At 49.5% G+C, this 23,885-nt stretch overlaps 1 protein-coding gene across 1 annotated transcript in view; it reads right to left on the minus strand.

Annotated features, from left to right (window-relative positions):
• ADAMTS8 (ADAM metallopeptidase with thrombospondin type 1 motif 8) overlaps positions 1–23,885 on the minus strand; it is a 49,877-nt gene that overhangs the window by 11,382 nt on the left and 14,610 nt on the right. The window contains exons 2-4 of the mRNA XM_015426490.1: positions 2,299–2,538; positions 1,662–1,794; positions 162–329 (exon numbers count right to left, since the gene is read on the minus strand). Coding sequence (XP_015281976.1) covers positions 162–329; positions 1,662–1,794; positions 2,299–2,538 — 541 coding nt within the window. The remainder of the gene's footprint in view (positions 1–161; positions 330–1,661; positions 1,795–2,298; positions 2,539–23,885) is intronic.

Below are 23,885 nucleotides of genomic sequence, written 5' to 3' on the forward strand. Positions count from 1 at the left end.
CATTCCTGCACAAAAATGGCCCTGGTAAAAATGCGTACAAAACATAAAACACTCATTAGGAAGGACCTGTGAACAGAAGGACACGCGGATCCTCTTGTCCTGTCTAAGCTGACTGTGGGTGACAGGCAGAGCAGATATTTTGAAAAAACAGCAGCACCTACCATGCCCTCCATCCAGAAATTCCGTGATGTACATGGCACTGCAAGGGGACCAAGGAAAAGTCTTGTTCAAATGGATAAAGAGAGGGGCCATCATGTGATGCTTTCCCAAGTGGCCAAAGAGCCTCTCACAGGTCTTGGAGTCATCGTGGGGCATGCTGAGGACGTGCCCTGAAACAGAAGAAGAGACAAATGGGAGGTTAGCAGATTCTTCTTTCCCGTCTGACCCCACATTGTCTCTGAGGAAGGACTCACTACTCTTTCAAATATCTCTCCAGACATACTGCTAAAATACCCTCCGGAGTTTCTTCCAATGCTGCGCGTTCTTCCATTGAAAATTCTGCCCCGTAGTAATGCAAACAGGGCAGTAAGGAAAGCTGTCTTCCTGACCAGGCAACAAAAGTCTGCTTGTCGGATTTTGTAGCTAGATGCTACTGAGCATGCTCGTAAGACATGCTCAGTAACAGAAAAGGAAGGAATTTGCCCTTTGGTGGCCTGCCATTGTTGTCAGATGTAGCCACGCTACTGAAAACATGGTCAAAATAAATCTAAATGAGGGAAAAGAGGCTGAGAGGTTATATTTTGAGTTGCGTAATATGCTGTCTTAAGGAGGGAAGGTGGCATGGTATAGCCCGATCTCGTCTGATGTTGGAAGCTAAGCAGGGTTGGTACTTGGAAGAAAGGCTCTGCAGAGGAAGGCCGTGGCAAACCATCCCTGCTTCTCACTTGCCTTGAAAGCCCCGTGCTGGGAGAAGCTAAGAAGGGTCAGTACTTGGATGGGAGACCACCAAGGAAGTCTCTGCAGAGGAAGGCCATGGCAAACCACCTCTGCTTCTCACTTGCCCTGGAAGCCCCTTGGTGGGGTCGTCATAAGTTGGTTGTGACTTGATGGCACTTACATACATTACATGCTATTTTACAACCAAACAAGGCAAAAGCTTGAAGAAGTAGAAAAGTACACTATTGCTTATTATGGAAAAACCGCAGTGCTGCAAAAGGAGCTCCAGAGCTGGGAATAACAGAGCATGCTCAGTCTCTCCCATTGTAGCTACGGCCATTCCATGCCCATAATGGCTACCAAAAGGAGCAGCCTTCAACACAAATCCATACATAGCAAGAAAGTTACCCTAACCTGGACTTGCCAGCTCTGGGTTGGGAAATACCTGGAGTTTTGTGGGGTGCAGCCTGAGGAGAGTGGGGTTTGAGGAGGGGCAGGACCTCAGCTAGGTACAATGCCATAGACCTTCCCCTCCAAAGCAGCCATTTTCTCCATGGGAACTAATTGTGTAGCCTGGAGAGCAGTTGTAATACTGGGAAATCTCCAGGCAAACCTGGAGGTTGGCAACCCTACCCTAACCCAGTGACAAAATGTTGGTGCTTGTGGCTGGTTTTGTTGCTGTGAACACTTGTGAGACCTAGAACCAGCCACCCTACAGTTCTGGATAGGGATTCCAGCACAGTGAACTGCTACCTGCCCTGTACCTATACGGGAGTGGGTGCTACCTAGTTCATGGGCTAAGGTGTAGGCGGCCTGGAGGCCCTCATCTTCGATCACCGAACAGCTTTTGTTTCGATCGCACATGGTGCCGGTCTCAGCCACTCCAAGGGTACTGCAGCTCTGGTGTCCGCAGAAGTCCTGTAAGTAAGGACAGCGATAAAGGTGAAGAGAGCTGCAAGAAGAGTCAGAATTCATTTGCAAATCAATATGGCTCAATTGAGGGTTTGTAGGAATCAGGACTGGCCCATCTCAGGCAGTGGATTTAAGGTATCATTTAAATCGCAGCAAAGGGTTACTATTTTCATTCTAAGTACTTGAACGTGCAGCTTCAGGTGCCAAAATGGCTTAGGCTGTCTTTGCTAGATGTATATTGGGTGTGGACTCGACAGAAGCTCACACACGATCAGTGTGAAAACAGAATCTCTCTTTCCCGTTTTGTGTATCTTTTAGACCAATAGTCACTAGCGTGGTCACCTGCAGAAAATTAGGTTCACCTCCAGGTGACCGTGTGGACTTGATACCTGATCCACTGAAGAATAAGACACCAAGCTGGCAGTCATTAAACTCTGCTGTCAATACGTTCCTGTTTTTTCTCCAGTTCGGCCCCCAGGATGGCTTTGAAGGAGTCTAGCATTGCCATACCTGTCTGGTCAGCAGAATTGCTGTGTCGTAATGTTCCGGGTGACGGTCACTCGCAGGGTTGAAGTGTTGCTGCCAGTTGCAGAAGTTCCGTAGCATGAGCCCCCCGTTGTCGGACACCTCCGGCCCAGCCCTCTTGTCTTCCACCACCAGCACCTTCACCACTACCAAACTGATGGAGTTCTTAAGGCTGGGGTGCTTGTAGATCTGAGCGGCCACCGACATCAGGGTGAGTATGTGATTCTGAAGAACAAGGAGAGGCAAGGGGTGAAGGAAGTCAGTCCTGCTTGCCCAGAAGGTCCAGCAGATATACGCAATTCATTTAATAATTAAAAAAAAGGTTAACGTTTTCACACGAAAGGCCAGAAGGGGTCTTGAGATAAAGGTAAAGGTTCCCTTGCTCGAAAGCCAGTCGAATCCGACTCTAGGGTTGCGGTGCTCATCTCCGTCTCAAAGCCGAAGAGCCAGCGCTGTCCGAAGACGTTTCCGTGGTCATGTGGCTGGCATGACTAAACACCAAGGCGCACAGAATGCTGTTACCTTCCCACCGAAGTGGTACCTATTTATCTACTTGCAATTTCTTGCTTTCGAACTGCTAGGTTGGCAGGATAGTCTTGAGATAGTGCCACGCTATTGACTGTGCATTACAAAAAGACACACAGAGAGAAATAACTTTCTAAAAAGAAAAAGCCTTTCAATCCCCACGGAGTACACTGAGCAATCTGTCTTGACAATGTTAGGTCTCAACTGTGGAGCAGCCAGTTAGATCTTTTTTATAAGTTATTTCTGGTTCCAAGCTATTTTTATCAGGTTTAGTCTACACTGTAGCCAACGAGCAATTTAAAGTTCCAATGCATTCAAATACACACACACACACACACACCCTGAAGCGTCAAATATATATATATTTGCCAGACTTGAAAAAGAACACCACTAGCAGTAGATGCCAAGGCCAATCAGAGAGGGTGCCAAGAGGCCATTTGGCCAGGGGTTCAAGCCGAAAGGGGGGCTCACTGCTTAATGTTTTGGCATTGGGTAGCTTGTTCTTACACTCATCCCTTTCAGACGAAAACGGGACGCACTCTCTCAGTTTAGAGCTGCAAATCAAATCATTTCATCATTTAATTTTTTTTTATTACAGCTAAGAGCCTCAAAATAAGGATGCCAGGTCTGGGTTGGAAAATATTTTTGGGGTGATGCCTAGGGTTTGGGAAGTAGAGGGACCCCGGTGGACTACAATACCATAGACTGTATCTTCTGAAACAGCCATTTTCTCCAGGGGAAACGATTTCGGTAGGCTGGAGATCAGTTGAAATTCCAGGAGATCTTCGGCCTCCACCTGGAGGTTGGCAACCCTACCTCCAAAACTGAAAGTGGCCCAGGACTCTCTAGATGCCTGATACAACCTGGTATGGTAAGGTAAGGGCTGCCAACTCCAGGTTAGGAAACTCCTAGAGAGTTGGGGGTATAGCCTTGGTAGGGCAGGGTTTGGGAAGGGGAGGGGCCTCAGTGAGGTATAACGAGGGCTGCCAGGTCCCCCGAGGGGGGCAGGGGTTTGCCTGCTCAAAGGGTCTCCGGCCTGCCAGCCTGGATGTGGCTGGCAGGGGGAACCCACCCCCAAAGTGCCCAGATCGGGCCAACGTGCCTGGTGCAATGATGTCACCCAGAGGTTATGTCATCGCGCTGGGCACGTCACTGGTGGATGCTTTAGCATTCGGCCTGAAAACTCTATGGTATCATAGAGTTTTCAAGCTGAATGCTAAAGCGTCCACCGGCAACGTGCCTAGCGTGATGATGTCACTTCTGGGTGATGTCATCGCAGTGCGTGCATGCGCTCCCGGACCGGAACCTACTCCTCCCCCCCTCCGCTGCAACCGGAAAGCAACCTGGCCACCCTAGGTATTTAATGCTCTGCAGTCCACCCTCCAAAGCAGCTATTTTCTCCAGGGGAACTGTAGTCTGGAGATCAGTTGTAATTCTGGGAGATCTCCAGGCCCTACCTGGAGGGGTTTTGAGAGACAGACAGAGAAAGGCACAGAGACGGAGGTTTTGAACTTAGTAGTTGGCCCAGGGCTAATATGCTAATGAGCTGTGCTGTCAGGGGGTGTGGCCTAATATGCTAAAGAGTTTCTGTTGTTGGGTGTGGCCTGTTATGCTAATGAGTTCCTGCTAAAAGCCCTGGTAGTTGCTATTAGTGAAATGTCCCCCCCCCAATCCAATGTTAGCATATATAACAAGTGAACACAGCTCTAGAAACGGAAGGAACAAAAAGATTATTCATTCCCTTTGGCTGCCAATTGTACCTCGAGAGTTGAGGGTGGACCCTGGGAGGGTGGGGTTTAGGGAAGGGAGGGACCTCGATAGGGTAGAATGCCATGCAGCCCACCCTCCACAGCAGCCCTTTCCTCCAAGGGAAATGGAATAAATATTGTAAAGAAAGAAAGAATAAGCAATTTATGTCATCTGGAGAGCAGTTGTAATTCTAGATATCCAGCCCCCACCTGGAGGCTGGCAACTCTACTCCCCTGCCCTATGCCTGTCCCCGGTATATCAGTTTACATCAGAGGTCATTTCGGGGGGGATTGCGGGGGATCGCAGTTCCCCTGGGTGAAGTACGGGGGCGGGGCACATGACGAAGCCCCGCCCCCTGCTTCCGGCCGCCCCGCTTCCGGCCCTCATTCAGCCAGGAGGAGGCAGGAGAAGAGGGAGGGTAAGTTGCTTCCTCCCTGCCTCTCCCCCCCCTGCCTGCCTGGGGCCAGGGAGGGCCTTCGCGGGGCTTCCTTGCACTCCTGCCGGCCTTGCAGGTCCACCGCCGGGCCCCTCATGGGACCGTTGGGGGCGGGGTGTGTGGCCTTATGACACACTTCCGGTGATGTCAGGGTGTGTGGCATATGCTAATGAGTTATGCTAATGAGTTCCCCTAGCTCTTTTTCTACGAAACGACCCCTGGTTTACATAATCCATGACCTCAAGAGTTCCACAAACAGAAAGCAGGTGCATTTGCCTTTGAGCCCTGACCCCCCCCCCTGTTAACTTTTGAATGGTGACGGGAAGTGCCCTCAAGTCACAGTTGATTCATGACCATCCCGTAGGGTTATCAAAGCAAGAGATAAACTTTGGTAGTTTGCCATGGCCTGCCTCTGAGCCGCAACCCTGGACTTCCTTGGTGGCCTCTCATCCAAGTCCTCACCAGCGCCAACCTTGCTGAGCTTCTGACATCAGGCTGGCCTGGGCCATCCAGGGCATTTTCCAGACCGCAGCTGCCTTTGGGGTCTTCGTCAGTGTCATGGCGGTCCCAAAGACTGTGCTATCGGTGTGATCTGTTCACGATGGCACATTTTCTTTCGTCTTTCCGTATCAGTCTCCCATCTGTTCAAATTCACATTTCAGAATGGGGGGGGTTTTTTTGCTTTTTCCTGTTTTTTTTTTTTTTTTGCCGCATGAGCTGAAGCCCTGCAGCAGCCTCATGGAGACCCCTATGTATTCTTACTTCCACGTATTGTATAGAGGAACCACTTAACAAATGGAAGAGACAGAAGAGAGAGAAAGAGAGCAAAGGAGACAGGCGAATGCCGCCGCAGATCTGTGGGGGGAGGGGGCAAGCAGGTAGGAATTGGCAACCCTGTTCACTCATGAGCATTTCTTTGCTGAACTACTCCCTAAATAAAATTCTGGCTAAGACCCCAGGGCTCTGGTACCTTCACAAGTGATTGATTGAGGTAGAAGGCTCGTTTTACCATATGTGGTGGACATGTGAAAAAGCAAAGAAGTTTTGGGTTGAGATTCATGCAGAGATGGAAAAAATAGTTAACTGCAAATTTAAAAAAGAGCCAGAAATATTACTTTTGGGACTTAAAATGGAAGAGGTTAATGTGGCGAAAAGGATGCTTATGTGGTACATGATTGTGACTGCCAGAATGATATATGCGCAAAGTTGGAAACCGGAGGAAGTTCCTGGAATTGGAGAATGGATTAAAAAACTACTTTTCATGGTTGAAATGGATAAGATGACAAGGAAATTGAATAATATGGCAGCAGAAGACTTTTTTGAAGACTGGAAAGATTTAAAAGAGTACTTGGAAAAATATTGGGATGTGCGAGACAATTTATTTTGCTTTGATAACTATTGAGTATAGAAAATTGTGAAAAAACAAGTTACCTGTTGAATATGAAGAGATAACGAGGAGTACTTAAGAGTAACCTAAGGATTATGCAGGAGGTTGTAGCACTGTGGGAAGCCATACATGGGGGGGGGGAAAGGGAGGAGGGTAGGATATAAAGGGATAAGAGGTGTAATACAAATGTTGGACTTTGTTGAATATATCCTAAAAATAAAATGTTTACAAACAAACAAACAAGTGATTGATTGATTAAATTTCTACCCCACCCTCCCGGCTGAGGCTGGCTCAGGGCAGCTTACATAAAACTATAGTGCTATAATTTGCTCTGGAGTTTGAATGAAATAATGGAGAGCTAAGGTGTCGGGCTTCCTAGTGGGAAATGTCTGTTTGTTTCAGAGCAGGCGCCCTCCAGCGCTGAAAGGTTTCCATGCTGGCATGCAAATTAATTTAAAAACTGCCACTCCAACCCGCCCTTTCTGGATGGGTTTGGGTGATAATCCAGAAGAAGAAGAAGAAGAAGGAATTGGATTTATATCCCACCCTTCACTACCCAAAGGAGTCTCAGAGCGGCTTACAATCACTTTCCCTCCCCCCTCCCCACAACAGATACCCTGTGAGGTAGGTGGGGCTGAGAGAGCTCTCCCAAGAACTGCCCTTGAGAGAACAGCTCTGAAAGAATTTATGACTGACCCAAGGTCACACCAGCCACTGCATGTGGAACAGTGGGGAATCAAACCCGGTTCTCCCAGATTAGTGTCCGCACTCCTAACTACTACACCAAACTGGAAGAGGCTATCTTGTGAATTCATTTCACAATGAAAAAAAGTATGGGGAAAACTAATTTTAAAAAGAATGGGGGGGGGAAATGAGGAAAAAATGGGACAGCACTGGGAAGTTAACAAAGTTGTCCAGACACAAGAAACACCCCCCAGTAACATCAGGGAATGAAATTGGAACTTTAAGGCAGTCTGGAAAATGCCCAGGTCTGGGTGACTTCTGATTAGCATTTGTTAATACAGAAGAGAGGCATTTTAATGGGAATAAGCCTCCTTGCCAATGTAAATGTTCAGTTCTGCTTTCAAAACGTCTGAAGCAAGACCTTATTTAAGCCCTGTCTTGTGGAAGAGGGGGGTAAAAACCCTCTTATGGACTGACGACAGACTCTTTTAAAGGGATGTTGCAACCAGCACCGTGACAGTGTGTTGCATTCAGGGTAATGCACAGGGGATACACACCGATGACATATTTGTGAATGGGACGTGTTCCTTCAGCCCATTTACGCACACTTGCCGGTGTTTACCCCTCCGCACCTTCTGCTTGGATTAAGGAGACAGAATGGAGATGACCTCATATGTCAGGCTTTCCAGCAATGCTCAAGGGCTGATGTTAACATCTTATCAGCGAGTCAAAATTCCGGCTCCGTTTGGCACCGGCTCACGGAATCATGTTATGAGACAAAAATGCAACAGTTACACAACGACAAGCTATTGGGAAACGGGGCCACTTCGCTTCCCAGGCACGCTGCCCTCCGTAGCCTTTCTGCCCCCATGACCTTATCATCAAGGTTCAATGAAGTCGCACAGGGCCCGGCGGAAGACTCGAGTCATGCGTTTCCTTCAGCTACTCGCTGAAAGCCCACGCCTTCTGAACTCAACCACCGATAAAGCAGAATCTGGGCCAAGTCACGTCATGCTCTTTGCCTTGCTTTGGAATGAACTGCAGCCAGTGCTATCAAGTGAATCACAAGGGTTAAGGCCGAGGGGAAGCAGCCTGCAGGTGCTGCTACCCAAAGGCAGGTGGCCAGCAAGAAGACAGGACTTACTCATTGTAGTTATAAGCTTATACTGCATTTCCACTCAGCAAGCGGACTCCAAGGTGTTTATAGCTTAAGAACATAAGAACATAAGAGCAGCCAATGTTGGGTCAGGCCAATAGCCCATCCGGTCCAACACCAGGTGCCATCAGGAGGTCCAGCAGTGGAGCCAGGACACTAGGAGCCCTCACACTGCTGCCCCACCCCCAGCACCAAGAATACAGAGCATCACTTGCCCCAGACTGAGAGTTCCTTTCTATAGGTAAAGGTAAAGGTTTCCCTTTGCTCGAAAGCCAGTCGAATCTGACTCTAGGATTGCGGTGCTCATCTCCGTTTCCAAGCTGAAGAGCCAGTGCTGTCCAAAGACGTCTCTGTGGTCATGTGGCTGGCATGACTAGACGCCGAGGTGCACAGAACGCTGTTACCTTCCCACCTAAGTGGTACCTATTTATCTACTTGCAATTTCTTGCTTTCGAACTGCTAGGTTGGCAGGAGCTGCGGCCAGAGACAGGAGTTTACTCTGTCATGCGGCACTTAGGTCTCAAACTGCTGAACTACCGACCTTCCGGTCTGCAGTTCAGTGTCTTAACCACTTGAGCCACCGCAGCCCTTGTTCCTATCCATACCTTGTGGCTAATAGCCACTGATGGATCTCTGCTCCATATCCATATATCTAATAGTGAAGGCGCCCCTTGCGTGCGGATATCTAAATTTGCACATTGGGGGCACCTGGGGGGCAGGGAGATTTTCCTGCACACGTGGGGCAGTCCCCAGGTGTGCACAAAAATCTAAAAAGTTGAAAAAAATATAGGGGGGATATTTAAATCCCCCCAAAAGTAAAAGAGTGTTTCCTGCGCATGCGCAGGGAACGCTCTGGGAACTCTGCGGTGGGCCGGTGGCTGGAATCTGCTCAGGCCTCGCCATGGGAGCTGAGGAGGAGGAGATCGGCCACCGGAGGGGGAGGGAAGGAGATTGGTGGAGGGGGAAGAAGCGGGGGGGGGAGATTGGTGGGGCCTGGTGGCTGGAAGTCACTCAGGCTGCACCACCGGTGTCCAGGAATGGGGGGGGGAGAGGACTTATCTGCTGCTGCTGCCTCCTCCTTCTCCTGCTCTGCATGGAGCTCTTCTCCCCCCACCCCCAGAGTATGGCGGGTCCCCTTTCTTGTGTTTATCTAATTCCCTCAGCTTGACAGACAAAGAGATAGATAGACAGAGGGAGTCTCCCTCCAGCAGCAAACTGCACGGTAGCAGGTGAGAACAATAGCCACACCCCCATCCTTGTACCTGCTCTCTGCCCATCCTCCTTTCCCCAGGTTGTACCTAAAAGTGCAGGCACAAAGGCAATTTCTAGGGTTGGGAAATTCCTGGAGATTTGGGGTTGGAGTCTGAAGAGGGGAGGGCTTGGTGAAAGCAATACAGCAGTTCGCATCCAGTTACTCAGTCCAGTCCAACAATGTCCTCAATGGTCATCTGAAGCCAGCGTTAAAACATTTCATGAGAACTCTCCTTTTGTGGCTTATCCAAAGGTTCTCAAGAAAGATCCCCCCCCCCCGTAGGCCTTAGGGATCTGTGGTAGGGACCAGATAGTTCACATTTTCGGTGACGACCCATTCTGAAGCACGGGGCCTCAGCCAAGCCACTCCTGATGACCTGACAAGCAAAGCTGATACACAGGTTCATAAGGGGCGGAGGTCAGCAGTCTTGAAAAATCACAGAGCCAAACTATGTCAACATTCAGAGCAAGGGATTAACACAGAGCTAGTATAAGCCTATTTGTGTAACTAAAAATAAAAGTTTGTTATTATTATGGATAACTGACATATTGATTAATAAGCCATAAAGTTTCTGCAGCCCCAAAACTAGGTGTTGTGAGTCTTTTGGCGCACACAATGTCACAGAAGAGGCCATAAATAAACATAGAAGCTAGGGTGGCTAGTCCTATGCCCGCAACCTCCAGGAGCTGCTGGAGGTGGAGCCTGAGGCAGGGAAGGGCCACTTCCGGTGAATCGCCCAGATGTGATGTCACTGCCCCCTGCAACATTCTAGGAATCCCCTCAGTCTCTATGGTAAATACATTCAAGATTGGGTCAATTCCTAGAGTAGGGTTGCCAGGTGAGGCTGACAAACCGGCTGGGGTCTTACTAGGAGGCTCTGGGACAGGGAAGGGAAGAAGTGCGACTGAACTCCGAAGTGAGTTCCAGGTGAGCTGGACATTGCATTTAAAGGGATCGCGTTCCTTTTAAATGCTTTCCCTCCATTGGAAATAATGGGGGATGGGGGGCACCTTCTTTTGAGTCTCATAGAACCGGACCTCCTGGGCCAATCAGTGTGGGGGCGGGGGGGGGGGGGGGGTTTGAGGAAAGGCACCAGCAGATGTGCTGAATTTTTTTTGCCTCTACATGAAAAAAACAGGCTCCCTGAGTCCCAGATACCCACAGATAAATTCTCCATTATATCCTATGGGGACCAGTCTCCATAAGGTATAATGGAGCCCCCAGCGATCATCCCCCCAGCTTTCTGATAGCCCTGAAGCAGGAGGAGGGGCTTTAAACGGTAGGATCCCCCAACCCCGACTGGGGACTGTCAACCCTATCCTAGAGCCTCACAGGGAGCTGTGATGTCATTCCCCACAATTTTTCTCTTGCTACTCACTAGACTGAGCACAGGCCATGGAGGGTGAAGGCAGGAGTGCCCTCACCACGGGTGGGCACTTGGCAACCCTCACAGACGCACTGACATAAACCTTCACCTAGTTCATGCTTGGAATTACTGACAACTGTTCACCTCTGTTATTTCTGTTTTTGTTAAGCATCTCCGGGAAGCCCTTTAGTCCCACAGAAACCTTTGCTTGCCATCTTCTACACATCCTGATTATTCTAGCACTAGAGTAGGTCTGCCAAACCCCGGTTGGCAAGTACCTGGAGATTTTGGGGGTGGAGCCTGAGGAGGGTGAGGTTTAGGGAGGGGCGGGACTTCAATGGGGTACAGTGCCATAGAGTCCACCTTCCAAAGCAGCCATGTTTTCCAGGTGTACTGATCTCTGTTGCCTGGAGTTCAGTTGTAATAGCAGGAGATCTCCAGCCACCACCTGGAGGCTGGCAACCCTGCCTTAGGGCCTTAGGTTTGGCACCCAATACAGGGAGAAGCAATCCTTCAGACATGTGGGCCCCAGCCTGTGAAGGGTTATAAAAGTTAACACCAGTATGAAAGATTCCGGTCATACAGCCAACATGGCTGCTTTGGAAGGTGGACTCTATGGCGTGTTAGAAGGTGAGAAACCAGATTTGAATTGTTGAGCTGTAGAGCTCAGTGGGTGACCTGGCAACAGTCATTCTCTCTTGGTGTAGCCTACCTCAGAGGATTCCAGTGAGGAACATAGGGCTGCCAAATCCCCCCGGGGGGCAGATTTTCCCCTGTTTTGGAGGCCCGATTTCCACCCCCGCGGAATTGGGCCCCGGGGGAAACCCCACCCCCGCGTGCACGTCACAGGGAAGTGACGTCATTACACCGGGCACGCTGGGGGCAGGGCACAGCCATTTGAGGTGAAAACATAGAGTTTTCCCCTCAAATGGCTGTGCCCCGCCCCCAGCGTGCCCGGCGTCATGACGTCACTTCCTTGTGATGTGCATGCGGCGTGCGCGTGCGCCGGGAGCAAAGCCAAAGTCCCCCGCTGGCAGGTAAGTCCGGTCTTGGCAACCCTAGAGGAACAAGATGGACTCACTGTCATCCACGGACGCCATTTTGACTTCCTTGGAGGGAAGACAGGATGTAAATGTGAGGAATGAACTAAACGAAGGAAAGTAGCCTGGCAACCCAGATTCTGGGCACAATGTTGTCTGGATACTTCCCTTTGCTGTGAGGGGTTCCCCGCTATCCATGCAATAAATTAAACACAGGACAGCAAAGACATAAACCAAATGGCGCAAACAGCTATTGAATAGAAATTAAGAGGTCATGTTCACTTGTTAGACCATCTGGTGTCTATTTAAACCCTCCCTTTCCCATCACTTTCTCTTTCAGAACGCAAGACAGGAGGTTGAGCTGACCCCACAATAAGAACCTTACTGTGCTCGGATGGAAAACAGCCACCCAGGTCAAGATGTTCGTTTGGCCAGCATCCTTGGATGCGTTTCACTGCGCTGGAATCTTGAGGGCTCAGGAGATTGCTCAGCCATCTTTCCTCAGATGAGCTGGCCGGCCTTCGGCCTTGTGACGGGGCAGGCAGAGCCGTACAAGGCAACGATTTGGGGACCTGGATAGTTTTATGTATCCCATTTTTATCCCCACTCTTCCCCACAAGGAGCTCAGGGTGGTATACATAGTTCTTTCCTTGTCCATCTTAACCTCACAACAAACTAGGGTCTCCCCTAGCAACCAGCAGGGGGTGGGGACAGGCCTGTAGCTACAGTGGGGCATCTTAAGGCCTACCTCCCCGACTTACTGCCAAGGCCCCCTGACTTCCCATCCAGCCCAGGCCCCCCAACTTCGTTTTTTATTTTATTTGTGACGCTCTCTTGGGTGTGTGTGTGTGCAGGGTGCCCCCTGACTTATTTAAAGGCCCCCCAAATTTAAAAAATCCTGGCTACAGGCCTGGGTGGGGGGAACTTACTGGTGAGGCCCAGGCCGGAGATCTGGTGACATTGCCAGTGACATGGTAACATCACTTCCAGTGTGTATCGACAGTGTTGTCAGCAATGCCAGGGACACTCTGATATTTGAGTAAAACTAGGCTTGCCAAGTTGGGTGTTGTGCCGCAGTGGGGGACTCCTGGCTGGCGTCTGGAGTGCGCGCGCCACACGCACATTACCCGGAAGTGATGTGATGACGCCGGGCACGCTCGGGGCGGGGCCACGACCATCCGAGGGAAAACCATAGAGTTTTCCCTCGGATGACCGTGGGCCCACCCCCAGCATGCCGGCGTCGTCACGTCACTTCCGGGTGATGCGCACGTTGGGGTGGGGCTCCCCCTGGGGCCCGATCTGCCGGAGGCGGGGAACGGGCCTCTGGGGTGGGGGTTTCCCTGCCCCCCGGGGGGACTTGGGATGCCTAAGTAAAACTCTATGGTAAAACCACAGCGTTTTCCTCACATACCAGAATGTCCTTGACATCGAGCTGATGTTGCTTCTGGGTGCACAGGAAATAACATCAGCATGTTGAGACACCATTGGTATCTCCCTGTTCTTTTCGCCTTTCCCCCCGCTCTGCTGTTCAGTTGATCAGAGGTGGGAGGGAGCAGGTGGGGGGTGCAGGTGGCTGACAGTCCTGCAACATACCCATGAGGAAGATTCAGCTAACGGCTTGATCAGCACAAGGTCATCCGCGGATCTTCGTGGATGAATGAGGGTTTGTACCCAGGTCTCCCCAGCTCTCACCCAACACTCTCACTGTTATGCAGATTGGTTTGCATCATACTACACGACCACACTGGCCACCTTCACCCATGCTCAGTTCTTCAACAAAGGACTGGTTGGTGTCCCACCACTATCAGGAGTATGGGAGTAATCACTCAAGATGGGATCTTTTCAGTGGTGGCACCCAAACCATTAAACTCTCTGCCCCAGGAGGTTCAGTTGACTTCCTCGTTTGCCTTGAGATGCCAGGTCTAATGACCACAAGTTCAGTATACAAAATTTGATCAGGGTGGGGAAATATGGATAGATTCTGGCAGGCATCTGGGCCTAGTTTTTTTTTTTGTAGTACTATAATCTGTTGCTGTCGATCTGGTATTGTATGATTAGGGTTTTGATACTTTATTGTGCTACGACTAGGGTTCCCAAGTACTTACCGCAATCCAGCGGGGGAAACATGCTCCCCGGCCAGACCATTCCTCCCTGTAACACACCATGCCGTCGCCAGGAAGTGACGCCGGGAAACGTTCTGGCAATGGGGCTGAGCATCGCCCAGCGCCACTTCCTGGCGATGGCATGGTGCGGCGCGTCTGTTGTCCCCACGGGAATGATCCTGCGAAGACGTCTGTGTCCCCTGCCAAATCACGGTAAGTACTTGGGAAGCCTGGCTACGACTGATACCTTGAAGATCCCATACATGGATGGAAAGACTGTGCAAAATATTGTCATATATAAAGTAAAGCAGATTCATTGTCTTGGACAGACCCCTCAAGGTCTGGAAGTGCTGGGTCAGGTCTCCTCACATCTTCTTTCCCGTCTTTCCTTTTTGCTCCTCACCCGCAACCAACACCTTCGGATTCTCCTGCTTCTAAAGTGATCCTGCCCATTTGCCATGTGCTCATGGCTCATCTTAAGCCCATTTTACAGATGACTGAGGAAGTGGAGGGATGGCCGCTTCCTTGAGATGCCCCACAGAATGTGTGAGACGAACTTTCGGCCAGAGACTAGTTCCATGTACTTAGTATCTGATGAAGGGAGCTTTGACTCTTGAAAGCTCACACCCTGGAAATCTCGTTGGTCTTTAAGGTGCTACCTGACGTGGATCGTTCTCGTCTACCGCAGACCAACACGGCCACCCATCTGAAACCAGTCTCATGTATTGTTGCCTGGATTTCCTTCTAGTTAATTGTCAATGGCTTGCAACAATAATACGGAGGCTTAAAGTGACTCAGTTCCACCTGATTAATAGTCTGCAGTGTGTATATTTCTGCACAAGTCATGACTCATCGGACGGTACTCGCCTCCTCGGCATCCTCTTGGACCCCCACACTTTCCCTTTCTGTAAAAGCCAATGGAATTCATTCCCTCGGCATGTCTGTGAATGGCGTCCCGAGCTTGCTGATGACCAACGGCTGAAGTATTCTCCACAAATGAGCCTATTATTTATAGCTCAGTGGTGGTGCAGATGTTTGGCATTCGTCTGCAAGATTTAGTCCCTGGTATCTCTGGTTTCCGTGGGCTGAGAAAGGTCTTTGCTGGTGGGTCCAAAGATGTAGGCTGTTGTGGCTGCACAGCACACCACCTTTTAGTCATCCCAGGAGGATCACTTTTGAGAAAAACTGGTTCTAATAGCTTCCAGCAGAAAACAACTGTGTATTGCATTGGTTTGTCACCCTCCATTGAGGGGCATCAAGTGATGCCCCTGTCTTCTTGGTGCTTGGGGGGGGGGTCAACAGTGGGAGGGCTTCTTTTTTTTTTAATAAAGGTTTTATTAGCTCCCCTAAAAAGGGGAGGTATTTCGCTTAAAAGAAAAAAAGGGGGGGTAGACAGTGGGAGAAAGAGAAAGCTGAGTGATATATAAACTGGTAAATTAAACTGTTAGTAATGTCCAATTAATCTTCTTGGGCTTCTTCTGTGTGTTGCCAAACTTCTTTTCTTAGTCCTGTTACATGTATTCTCTGTTAGTATGTTAGTAATGTTCCTTTGAGATTCTGTTAATAAAAAGGATCTCTTCTGTGCACATTCAGAACCGCTTCTTTGCGTGCTGGGTACTTTTACTATCGCTGACGTGGAGGAGCTTCCTCTGTTGTCTTCTCCTTCCGGCTTGTTAGATCCTCCTTCGGGTTGTTGTTAATACACTCAGTTCATGTACTATAAATCCTCTTCTTTTCATGCCATTACCGGAGGTCCCCATTTTCGAGAATGGTATCAATTTCATTTTCGCTTTTATATTCGCTCCCAGACTCTCTATGGGTCCTCCTCGCAATTGTTGACTTATAAGCGCTTGTCAGGCACTTCTCGCTGTCACAATTCCAACTTATCTTTTTTACAAAACTCCCGTCGGATTCACAGCCATAAACAGTCCAAACATTCAACAGCCGGCTCTCGCACAAACAAACGCCCAGACGGAAGTCCCTCCCTTCTTCTCCGCTCGCTTTTGCCCAGCTCCGACATCTTTTCTTTTTTGTTTACTTTTAGAAAGTTCTTAAAATGTGCTCCAGAGAGACAAGCTTCTCGCTTTCAAATACATCAAAGGAAAACATCACTGTCCGCTCAATTCATCCCCCCCCTCCTTTTCTTTTTCGCTTGTATAGATGGAGGATTAACCTCTTCGCCTTTTTCGCTGGGAGGGGGGGGAAACAATTTTCAGTTCTTTTTCTCTGCATTTTGACAACTCACAGTTAAGCCGATCAGGGCATAGCGGGAGCCTCGCTCTCCGACCTCTCGGCCGAAAGAGCGACTCAACAGTGGGAGGGCTTCTAATGTCCTGGCCCCACTGCTGGACCTCCTGATGGCACTGGTATTTCTGGCCACTGTGTGACACAGTGTTAGACTGGATGGGCCTTTGGCCTGATCCAACATTGGCCTCTCTTATGTTCTTATGTTCTTATCAATAGTAGCACAACTAATATCAGAAACCTAATAATGGAATGAAATAATGGTAAAGGTTTCCCTTGCTTAAAAGCCAGTCGAATCCGACTCTAGGGGTTGGTGCTCATCTCCATTTCGAAGCCGAAGAGCCAGTGCTATTCAAAGACATCTCCGTGGTCATGTGGCCGGCATGACTAAACACCGAGGCACACGGAATGCTGTTACCCTCCTACCAAAGTGGTACCTATTTATCTACATGCAATTTCTTGCTTTCAAATGGCTAGGTTGGCAGGAGCTGGGGCCAGAGACGGGAGCTCACTCCGTCATGCAGCACTTGGATCTCGAACTGCCAAACTACAGACTTTCCAGTCTGCAGCTCAGCGTCTTAACCTCTGAGCCACCGCGGATCAGAAAATAGCAGCAGCAGATGACACTACAAAGCAAACAAACTAGACCCAGAAATTTGAACCTATTGATTTTTTTCCCCCACCATGATCAAAAGCATCTTGAAATAGTGGTTACTTGACCTGATATCTAAAGGCAGATGGGGAGGAGATTATCTGAAACACCAAGCCACCCCCCAAAAAAACCCCCAAGAGCAGTTTTGCAAAACGGATTGATAAAAGTTAAGACAGTAAACAAACTTTTACTAAGAGGAACTTGCTACAAGGTGGTTGGGAAGATGAATGATAAAAAGGCAAGGGGTACATGCAGTAGACCCTGATCTGGATGGCCCAGGCTAGCCTGATTATTTCACATTTTGGAAGCTAAGCAGGGTTGGCCCTGGTTATTATTATGGTGGGAGACCACCAAGGAAGTCAGGATTGCTATGCAGAGGCAGGCACTGGTACGCGTGTACACACACACACACACACACACACGCATGGGAGATGGAGGCAAGAATGTCATTTAGGAAACAAAGGGAGTGGGAAACATAGTTCATTGCTCAGGAGAAAAAAACAACAAAACGTCACCAACCACCTGTTTGTACCTCTGTCTGTATGCACCTTGGCTGAGACTCTGGAAAGCCGACACCAGGCCAGGCGGGCCATACTGGGCTAGTCAAGGCACAGTGTAAGTCTAATTCCATCCTTATTCGAAACAGAATTAATGGCTCTTGCTGAGGTGAGTGACGCCATAAACACATGGCCTTCCTGTTCGGAAATCCAGCTGGACTAAGTTGTGACAAATCAAAATCAGGCAAAAATTCAATTTTGGAGCTGCACTGCTAACAAAACAATTGTGTGCAGGCCAGAAAAGGGTAGAGTTTTGCAATCAACTTTAAAAACTTGTGGATGGCAAGGGCTCTGCCACCCACAAATGATACAACACCGATGCTATAAGGCACAGAACCTAATCTGGTGCCTTTCCATGGATGCCTTTGCTGTTTGGTGTAGTGGTTAAGTGTGCAGACTCTAATCTGGGAGAACCGGGTTTGATTCCCCACTCCTCCACTTGCACCTGCTGATGTGACCTTGGGTCAGTCACAAGCTCTGGCACAGCTGTCCTTGAAAAAGAGCAGTTTGTGTCAGAGTTCTCTCAGCCCCACCCACCTCACAGGGTGTCTGTTGTGGGGAGGGAAAGGGAAAGGAGATTGTAAGCCGCTCTGAGACTCCAAGTGAAGGGCGGGGTATAAATCCAATCTCTTCTTCTTCTTCTTGCTGGTCATGAGTGTGCCTGAGAGAAGGCTGGACCACAGCTGACCACGCAAAACTGCCCACTGCACCCTGGTAAGGATCAGGAGAAATGGCTCTGTGCTACTAATATGATTCCGCTTGTTTGGAGTCATTGCCTTGGGGAAGGGTAGCGAAGCAGCCAGCCAGCTCTGTTTACCAGACTGCCTCCCAAAGAAGTCCTGGTGCTTGCTTGCTTGCTTTTTTTCCCCCTGCAGATGTCTTGGCTCCCACCTCAAATTTAGCACCTCCTTCAACAGTTTGAAGTGTGAGCCAGGAATCTCCCAACACCAGTCCAGGTGGCAGGCAGTGTTTGGGCATGGGACAGCTGGAAAGGTGGAGGACTCCCACTCTGGCGCTTGGTGTTTCTTTCCTGATCAGAATCCTGCCCGCCTCGTTGATAGTCTCCAGCGTTTCACAGATGGGAATACGGAAACGCACACAACGCCTGTCTTCTTATATTGAGCACGAGTGCCCAAGCTTCCCGCAACTGCTAGTTGCCGAAGGCTCTGCTCCATCTGGTGCAGCCGGCCTTCCTTCAGTCAGAAACAGGACAGTTCTCAAAGTCAATGGGGGCATTATGTTAAAAGAGACTGAGGGGGGAATCATTTTCCTACGAGAGTTCAAAATGATTCTTGACGGAATGTGAAAATAGCAGCCTGTGCAGAGCCAGTGTGGTGTAGTGGTTAGAGTGCTGGAATAGTATCTGGGAGACCCAGGTTTGAATCTTTGCTTGTGCCAGGGAAGCTCTGTTGCCTTGCGCCAGGATACCCTCTCATCTTAGCCTACCTCACAGGGTTGTTGTGAGGATAAAATGGAGGAGAGAAGAAGGAGGTAAGCCACCTCGGGTCCCCACTGGGGAGAAATACGGGGTAAAAATGAATTAAACAAAAAGTATTCTAGGCTAAGGACTTAATGTGCAATTCGCTGCCGGAGGATGTTGTGATGGCTGCAGGAATAAATAGCTTTAAAAGGATTAGGTAGATTCATGGACGATAGGTCTATCATGGTGATGAAAGAGAACCTCCACATTCAGAGGCAGGAAGCAACATCAGGGGAAGGCCTCAACCTCTATGCCCTATTGTTGGCTGTCCAGAGGTTGGCCACTGTGTGAGGCAGGATGCTGGACTGAATGGACTATTGGTCTGATCCAGCAGGGCTCTTCTTATGTTCTTAAATACTTCTTTACACAGAGAGTGATTAAAATGTGGAATTCGCTGCCAGAGGATGTAGCGATGGCCACAGGGATAAACAGCTTTTAAAAAGTATTAGATAGATTCATGGAGGATGATTCATGGAGGACAAGTCTATCAGTGACTACAAGACTACAGTGACTGAGGGGAACCTCCGCATTTAGAAGCGCTAAACCTCTAAATCCCAGAGCCAGGAGGCAACATCAGGGGAACGCCTCGGCCTCTCTGCCCTGTTGTTGGCCCTCCAGAGGAACTGGTTGGCCACTATGTGAGACTAGATGGACCATTGGTCTGACCCAGCAGGGCTTTTCTTCTTAATAGTTTTGTGGGACCCCCCCCCCCATTTACAGCCTGATTTGGGGCACCCCTATTGAGTCCTTGAGTGGGGGCCTGGACTTCCATCTTGAAGTCTGGCCCTGATGGCTTGAGTTGTCAAACTTTAGGTGGACCTTGGAGATCTCCTGGAATTATGACTGATTTCCAGACTACAGAGATCTGTTCCCCTGGAGAAAAATGCCAGCTCTGGAAAGTGGACTAGGGTTGCCATCCCCCCAAAGGAGGTGGGGGTTTCCCTGCTTTCGGGGGCCCCAATCCACTGCCGACCAGCTGGCTGGTGGGGGGAGCCCCATCCTGGAAGAGCCCCATTGTGCCTGACACACCCAGCATAATGATGTCACCCAGAGTCGGTTCTATTCCACCTGTTCTATTTCACCTTTTAAAGGGTCTTTTTGCTAGCGGAGCATGCAGCCGGCGACAGTCCCTCCCTACCTTCGGAAAGATTTAAAGGGCGCTCCAGCTGATCAGTGGGCCACGTGTTCCCCGCTGTTCAGCTGGAGTGCCCTTTTAATGTCACAGGAGGGGAGGGAGGGAGGTGACTGCAGGTGGGGGCATCCCGGCTACCCCCGGAATGCCTCCCAAATCCCCTCAACAGAGCAACAAGGGGACCTGGCAAACCTATATTTATATTTAACTTGTATTATACATTAATTTAATCCTGTTGTAACCCGCCCTGAGCCTGCTTGTGGGGAGGGTGGGCTAGATATCGAACCAACCAACCAACAAATGAATGAATAAATAAGTCGGTAGCAAGCAATGCTCCCTCTAAGCTGTGGAGTCTTGTGAGCTAAAATTCTACTTGGTGAGCTACTGGCATTAAAGTTGTGCGTGAGCGATTGGGCTATTGCAATAATTAGTTCGCTCTGGAGCCCTCCTTCCTGAGCGAAGGCAAAAATGTGTGAGCTGGAGGCTAACAAACTGTGAGCTAGCACACACACTAACTCAGCTTAGAGGGAACACTGGCAACTTGATGGCACTTTACACACACACCCATGTGCCAAATCCATTGGCCCATCTCCCTGATTGTGTTGTTACGTGTGTTTGTATGTTTACATATTATTATTGAATTCTTCATTTTAGATATATTTTATTTTAAATGCTCTTTCCACGTTAAAATGTTTTAGTGTGTTGGTGTTAACACACATGAAGCTGCCTTCTACTGAATCAGACCCTTGGTCCATTAAGGTCAATATTGCCTACTCGGGCTGGCAGCAGCTCTCCGGCGTCACAGGCTGAGGTCTTTCACAGCACCTACTACCTGGTCCTTTTTAACTGGAAATGACACGGATTGAACCTGGGACTTTCTTCATGCCAAGCAGAGGCTCTTCCACTGAGCCACAGCCCTTCCCTGGGACGCTATTTGAGCGGAAAGGCCGCATGAAAACGTAACTAAAATGTAAGATCCTTTAAAATAAAATAATAAATTATTTGTTCCAACTAACATATTCTGTCTGCAGCCTGGGGTTCAGTTTTAAGTAAAATAGATTTTAAGGTGGGCTTGGGAGATTTATCATGGTTCAAAGGCCTAAAGGTAAAGGTAAAGGTTCCCTTGCTCAAAAGCTAGTCGAATCCGACTCTAGGGTTGCGGTGCTCATCTCCGTTTCAAAGCCGAAGAGCCAGCGCTGTCTGAAGACGTTTCCGTGGTCATGTGGCCAGCATGACTAAACACCAAGGCGCACGGAATGCTGTTACCTTCCCACCGAAGTGGTCCCTATTTATCTACTTGCAATTTCTTGCTTTCGAACTGCTAGGTTGGCAGGAGCTGGAACTAGAGACGGGAGGCAGAACTTCTTCTGTTACCTTCCCGCCGAAGCGGTACCTATTTATCTACTTGTAATTTCTTGCTTTCGAACTGCTAGGTTGGCAGGAGCTGGAACTAGAGACGGGAGATTAAACTGTAGAAAAATGGTATATTCATTATTTAAAATCACTTTCTCGCAAAGCTCCCTAAATCCAGCCCTGAGCCCATTTGCCTCCTAGGTTGCGGTTGGCCCCAAGAATCCCCTCTGCCATCCTGGTGAGTGATGCAGAAAGGTTTCCCAGGAGCCACTTTAGGAGTTTGTCTCACCATTTAGAGATCCAGATCTCTCCGGCAAGGAGAGTGCTCCAGCATAAATCCTTCTTGTTTAAAACATGTCATTCCCAAATATGAAACCGTAGTATGCTGCAGGCAGTAAATTAATTCAAGCTTCTGGATGGCCCAAAGTAACCCTCTACAGAAGAGGCTGCCATTGCCTGCCGCATCTCTTCCTGATCAATTGCCTCCTTCTGATATTCTTGCGCTGTGGTTGGGTAAGCCTGCCCCATCTCAGCATCAGCCATGAGTAGAGCATTCATAGACTCTCACAGAGTTGGAAGGGTCCCTAGAGGCCATCTAGTCCACCCCCTGCTCAATGCAGGATCAGCCTAGAACATCCCTGACAAGGGTTTTCCGCTGCTTAAAGACTGCCAGTGAGGGGGAGCTCACCATCTCCCTAGGCAGCTGATTCCACTGCCGCGCAACTCTTAGTGTAAAAAAGTGTTTCCTAATGTCCAGCTGGTACCTTCCTGCCTTTAATTTAAACCCATGATTGCGAGTCCTCTCCTCCGCTGACAACAGGAACAGCTCCCTGCCCTCCTCTGACAGCCCTTCAAATACTTCAGGAGAGCAACCATGTCCCCCCTCAACCTCCTCATCTCCAGACTGAATATTCCCAATTCCTTCAGCCTTTCCTCACAGAGCTTGGTCTCCAGGCCCCCCGATCATCCTCATTGTTCTCCTCTGCACCACTCCATTCTGTCCACATCCTTTTTGAAGTGAGGCCTCCAGAGCTGCACACACAATGCTCCAGGTGTGGCCTGACCAATACAATGTATAGTGGGACTATGACATCTTGAGATTTGGATGTTATGCCTCTGTTGATACACCCCAAGCTTGCATTAGCATTTTTTGTTGCTGCATCACACTGGCTGCTCATATTTAACTTACGATCCATCTGAACTCCAAGATCTTGTTCACACACACACACACACACACACTGCTACCCAGAAGTCCTCCTGGTACAGAGCGGAATTAGGAAGTGATCCTAAGCACATCTGCTCAGAAGTAAGGCCCATCGTCTTCAATGTGGCTTCCTTCCTTCCAAGCAAAGTGTTCTTAGGACTTCAGCCCTAGCCACCATCAGAAGATGCTGACTGTTGTGTCTCTGTATGTGTCACGGTTCTGGCCATGTCTCCTTCCAATTAGGAAGCTTGCCCAGAACAGTGACTCGTGTAGAGGTGGGCTTTCTCAAAGTGTGGGCTGTTCTTACTCAGTTGCCAACAGTACATTTATTTTGGGCGTAGAAGTGAAATGTTCCACAGCTACTCTGGGAAGGGAAGTGCTGACGTAGTAAATATTTTGTCTTGCATGTGAAGCAGGGTCACCTGTTTGTTTTAAATGTGAGATGTGAGCAATTGTTTGACAACCTGATAATACTGTTTCAAGGGCCTGCCTGCTGCTTTCTCCAGTATTTGGAAATTACACACAGGGTCCCCGTCCAGTCCCCCCCGCCCCCGCTTCACTTTCAGCATAACAATGCTCACTTGTGTGGCGCGTTTTTCATACCAGAGCGCTTCATAACCAGCGGCTGCTTCTGCCAGCAGCTGCTCCAGAGGCGTATTGTGGCAGCTGTTTAACATTACATAGATCTTCGGGGAGGAAGTCGAGAAGAAGAATCCTGCATGCACTTGGGGGGGGGGATTGGATGGAGCCCGAATGCAACCGCTTTAATTGCAAATGTGCCTCTTAATCTGCATATTAATTCTGGGCCTCCTCAAGCCGAGTGGCCCAAGCAGATGCAACGACAGGGCTCAAGCTGCTGTGATCAATCTGCAGCTGCAGGCAAGGAAGCATCTATCCATTCAGGTGCCCTGGAAGAGTAGTCCAGTGATGAATCTAGACACTCCTTACACAGAGATGCAACAGGAACAGAGGTCATTTCTGGGGGGATCGCAGTTCCCCCGGGTGAGGTACGGGGGGCGGGGCACATGACGAAGTCCCGCCCCCTGCTTCTGGCCGCCCCGCTTCCGGCCCTCATTCAGCCAGGAGGAGGCAGGAGAAGAGGGAGGGTAAGTTGCTTCCTCCCTGCCTCTCCCCACCCCTGCCTGCCTGGGGCCAGGGAGGGCCTTCGCGGGGCTTCCTCACACTCCCGCCGGCCTTGCAGGTCCACCGCTGGGCCCTTCATGGGGCTCGGCAGTGGAGCTGCAAGGCTGGCG

This window comes from Gekko japonicus, unplaced genomic scaffold (assembly GCF_001447785.1).
Source record: "Gekko japonicus isolate JY-2015 unplaced genomic scaffold, Gekko_japonicus_V1.1 scaffold177, whole genome shotgun sequence".
Lineage (NCBI taxonomy): Eukaryota > Metazoa > Chordata > Lepidosauria > Squamata > Gekkonidae > Gekko > Gekko japonicus.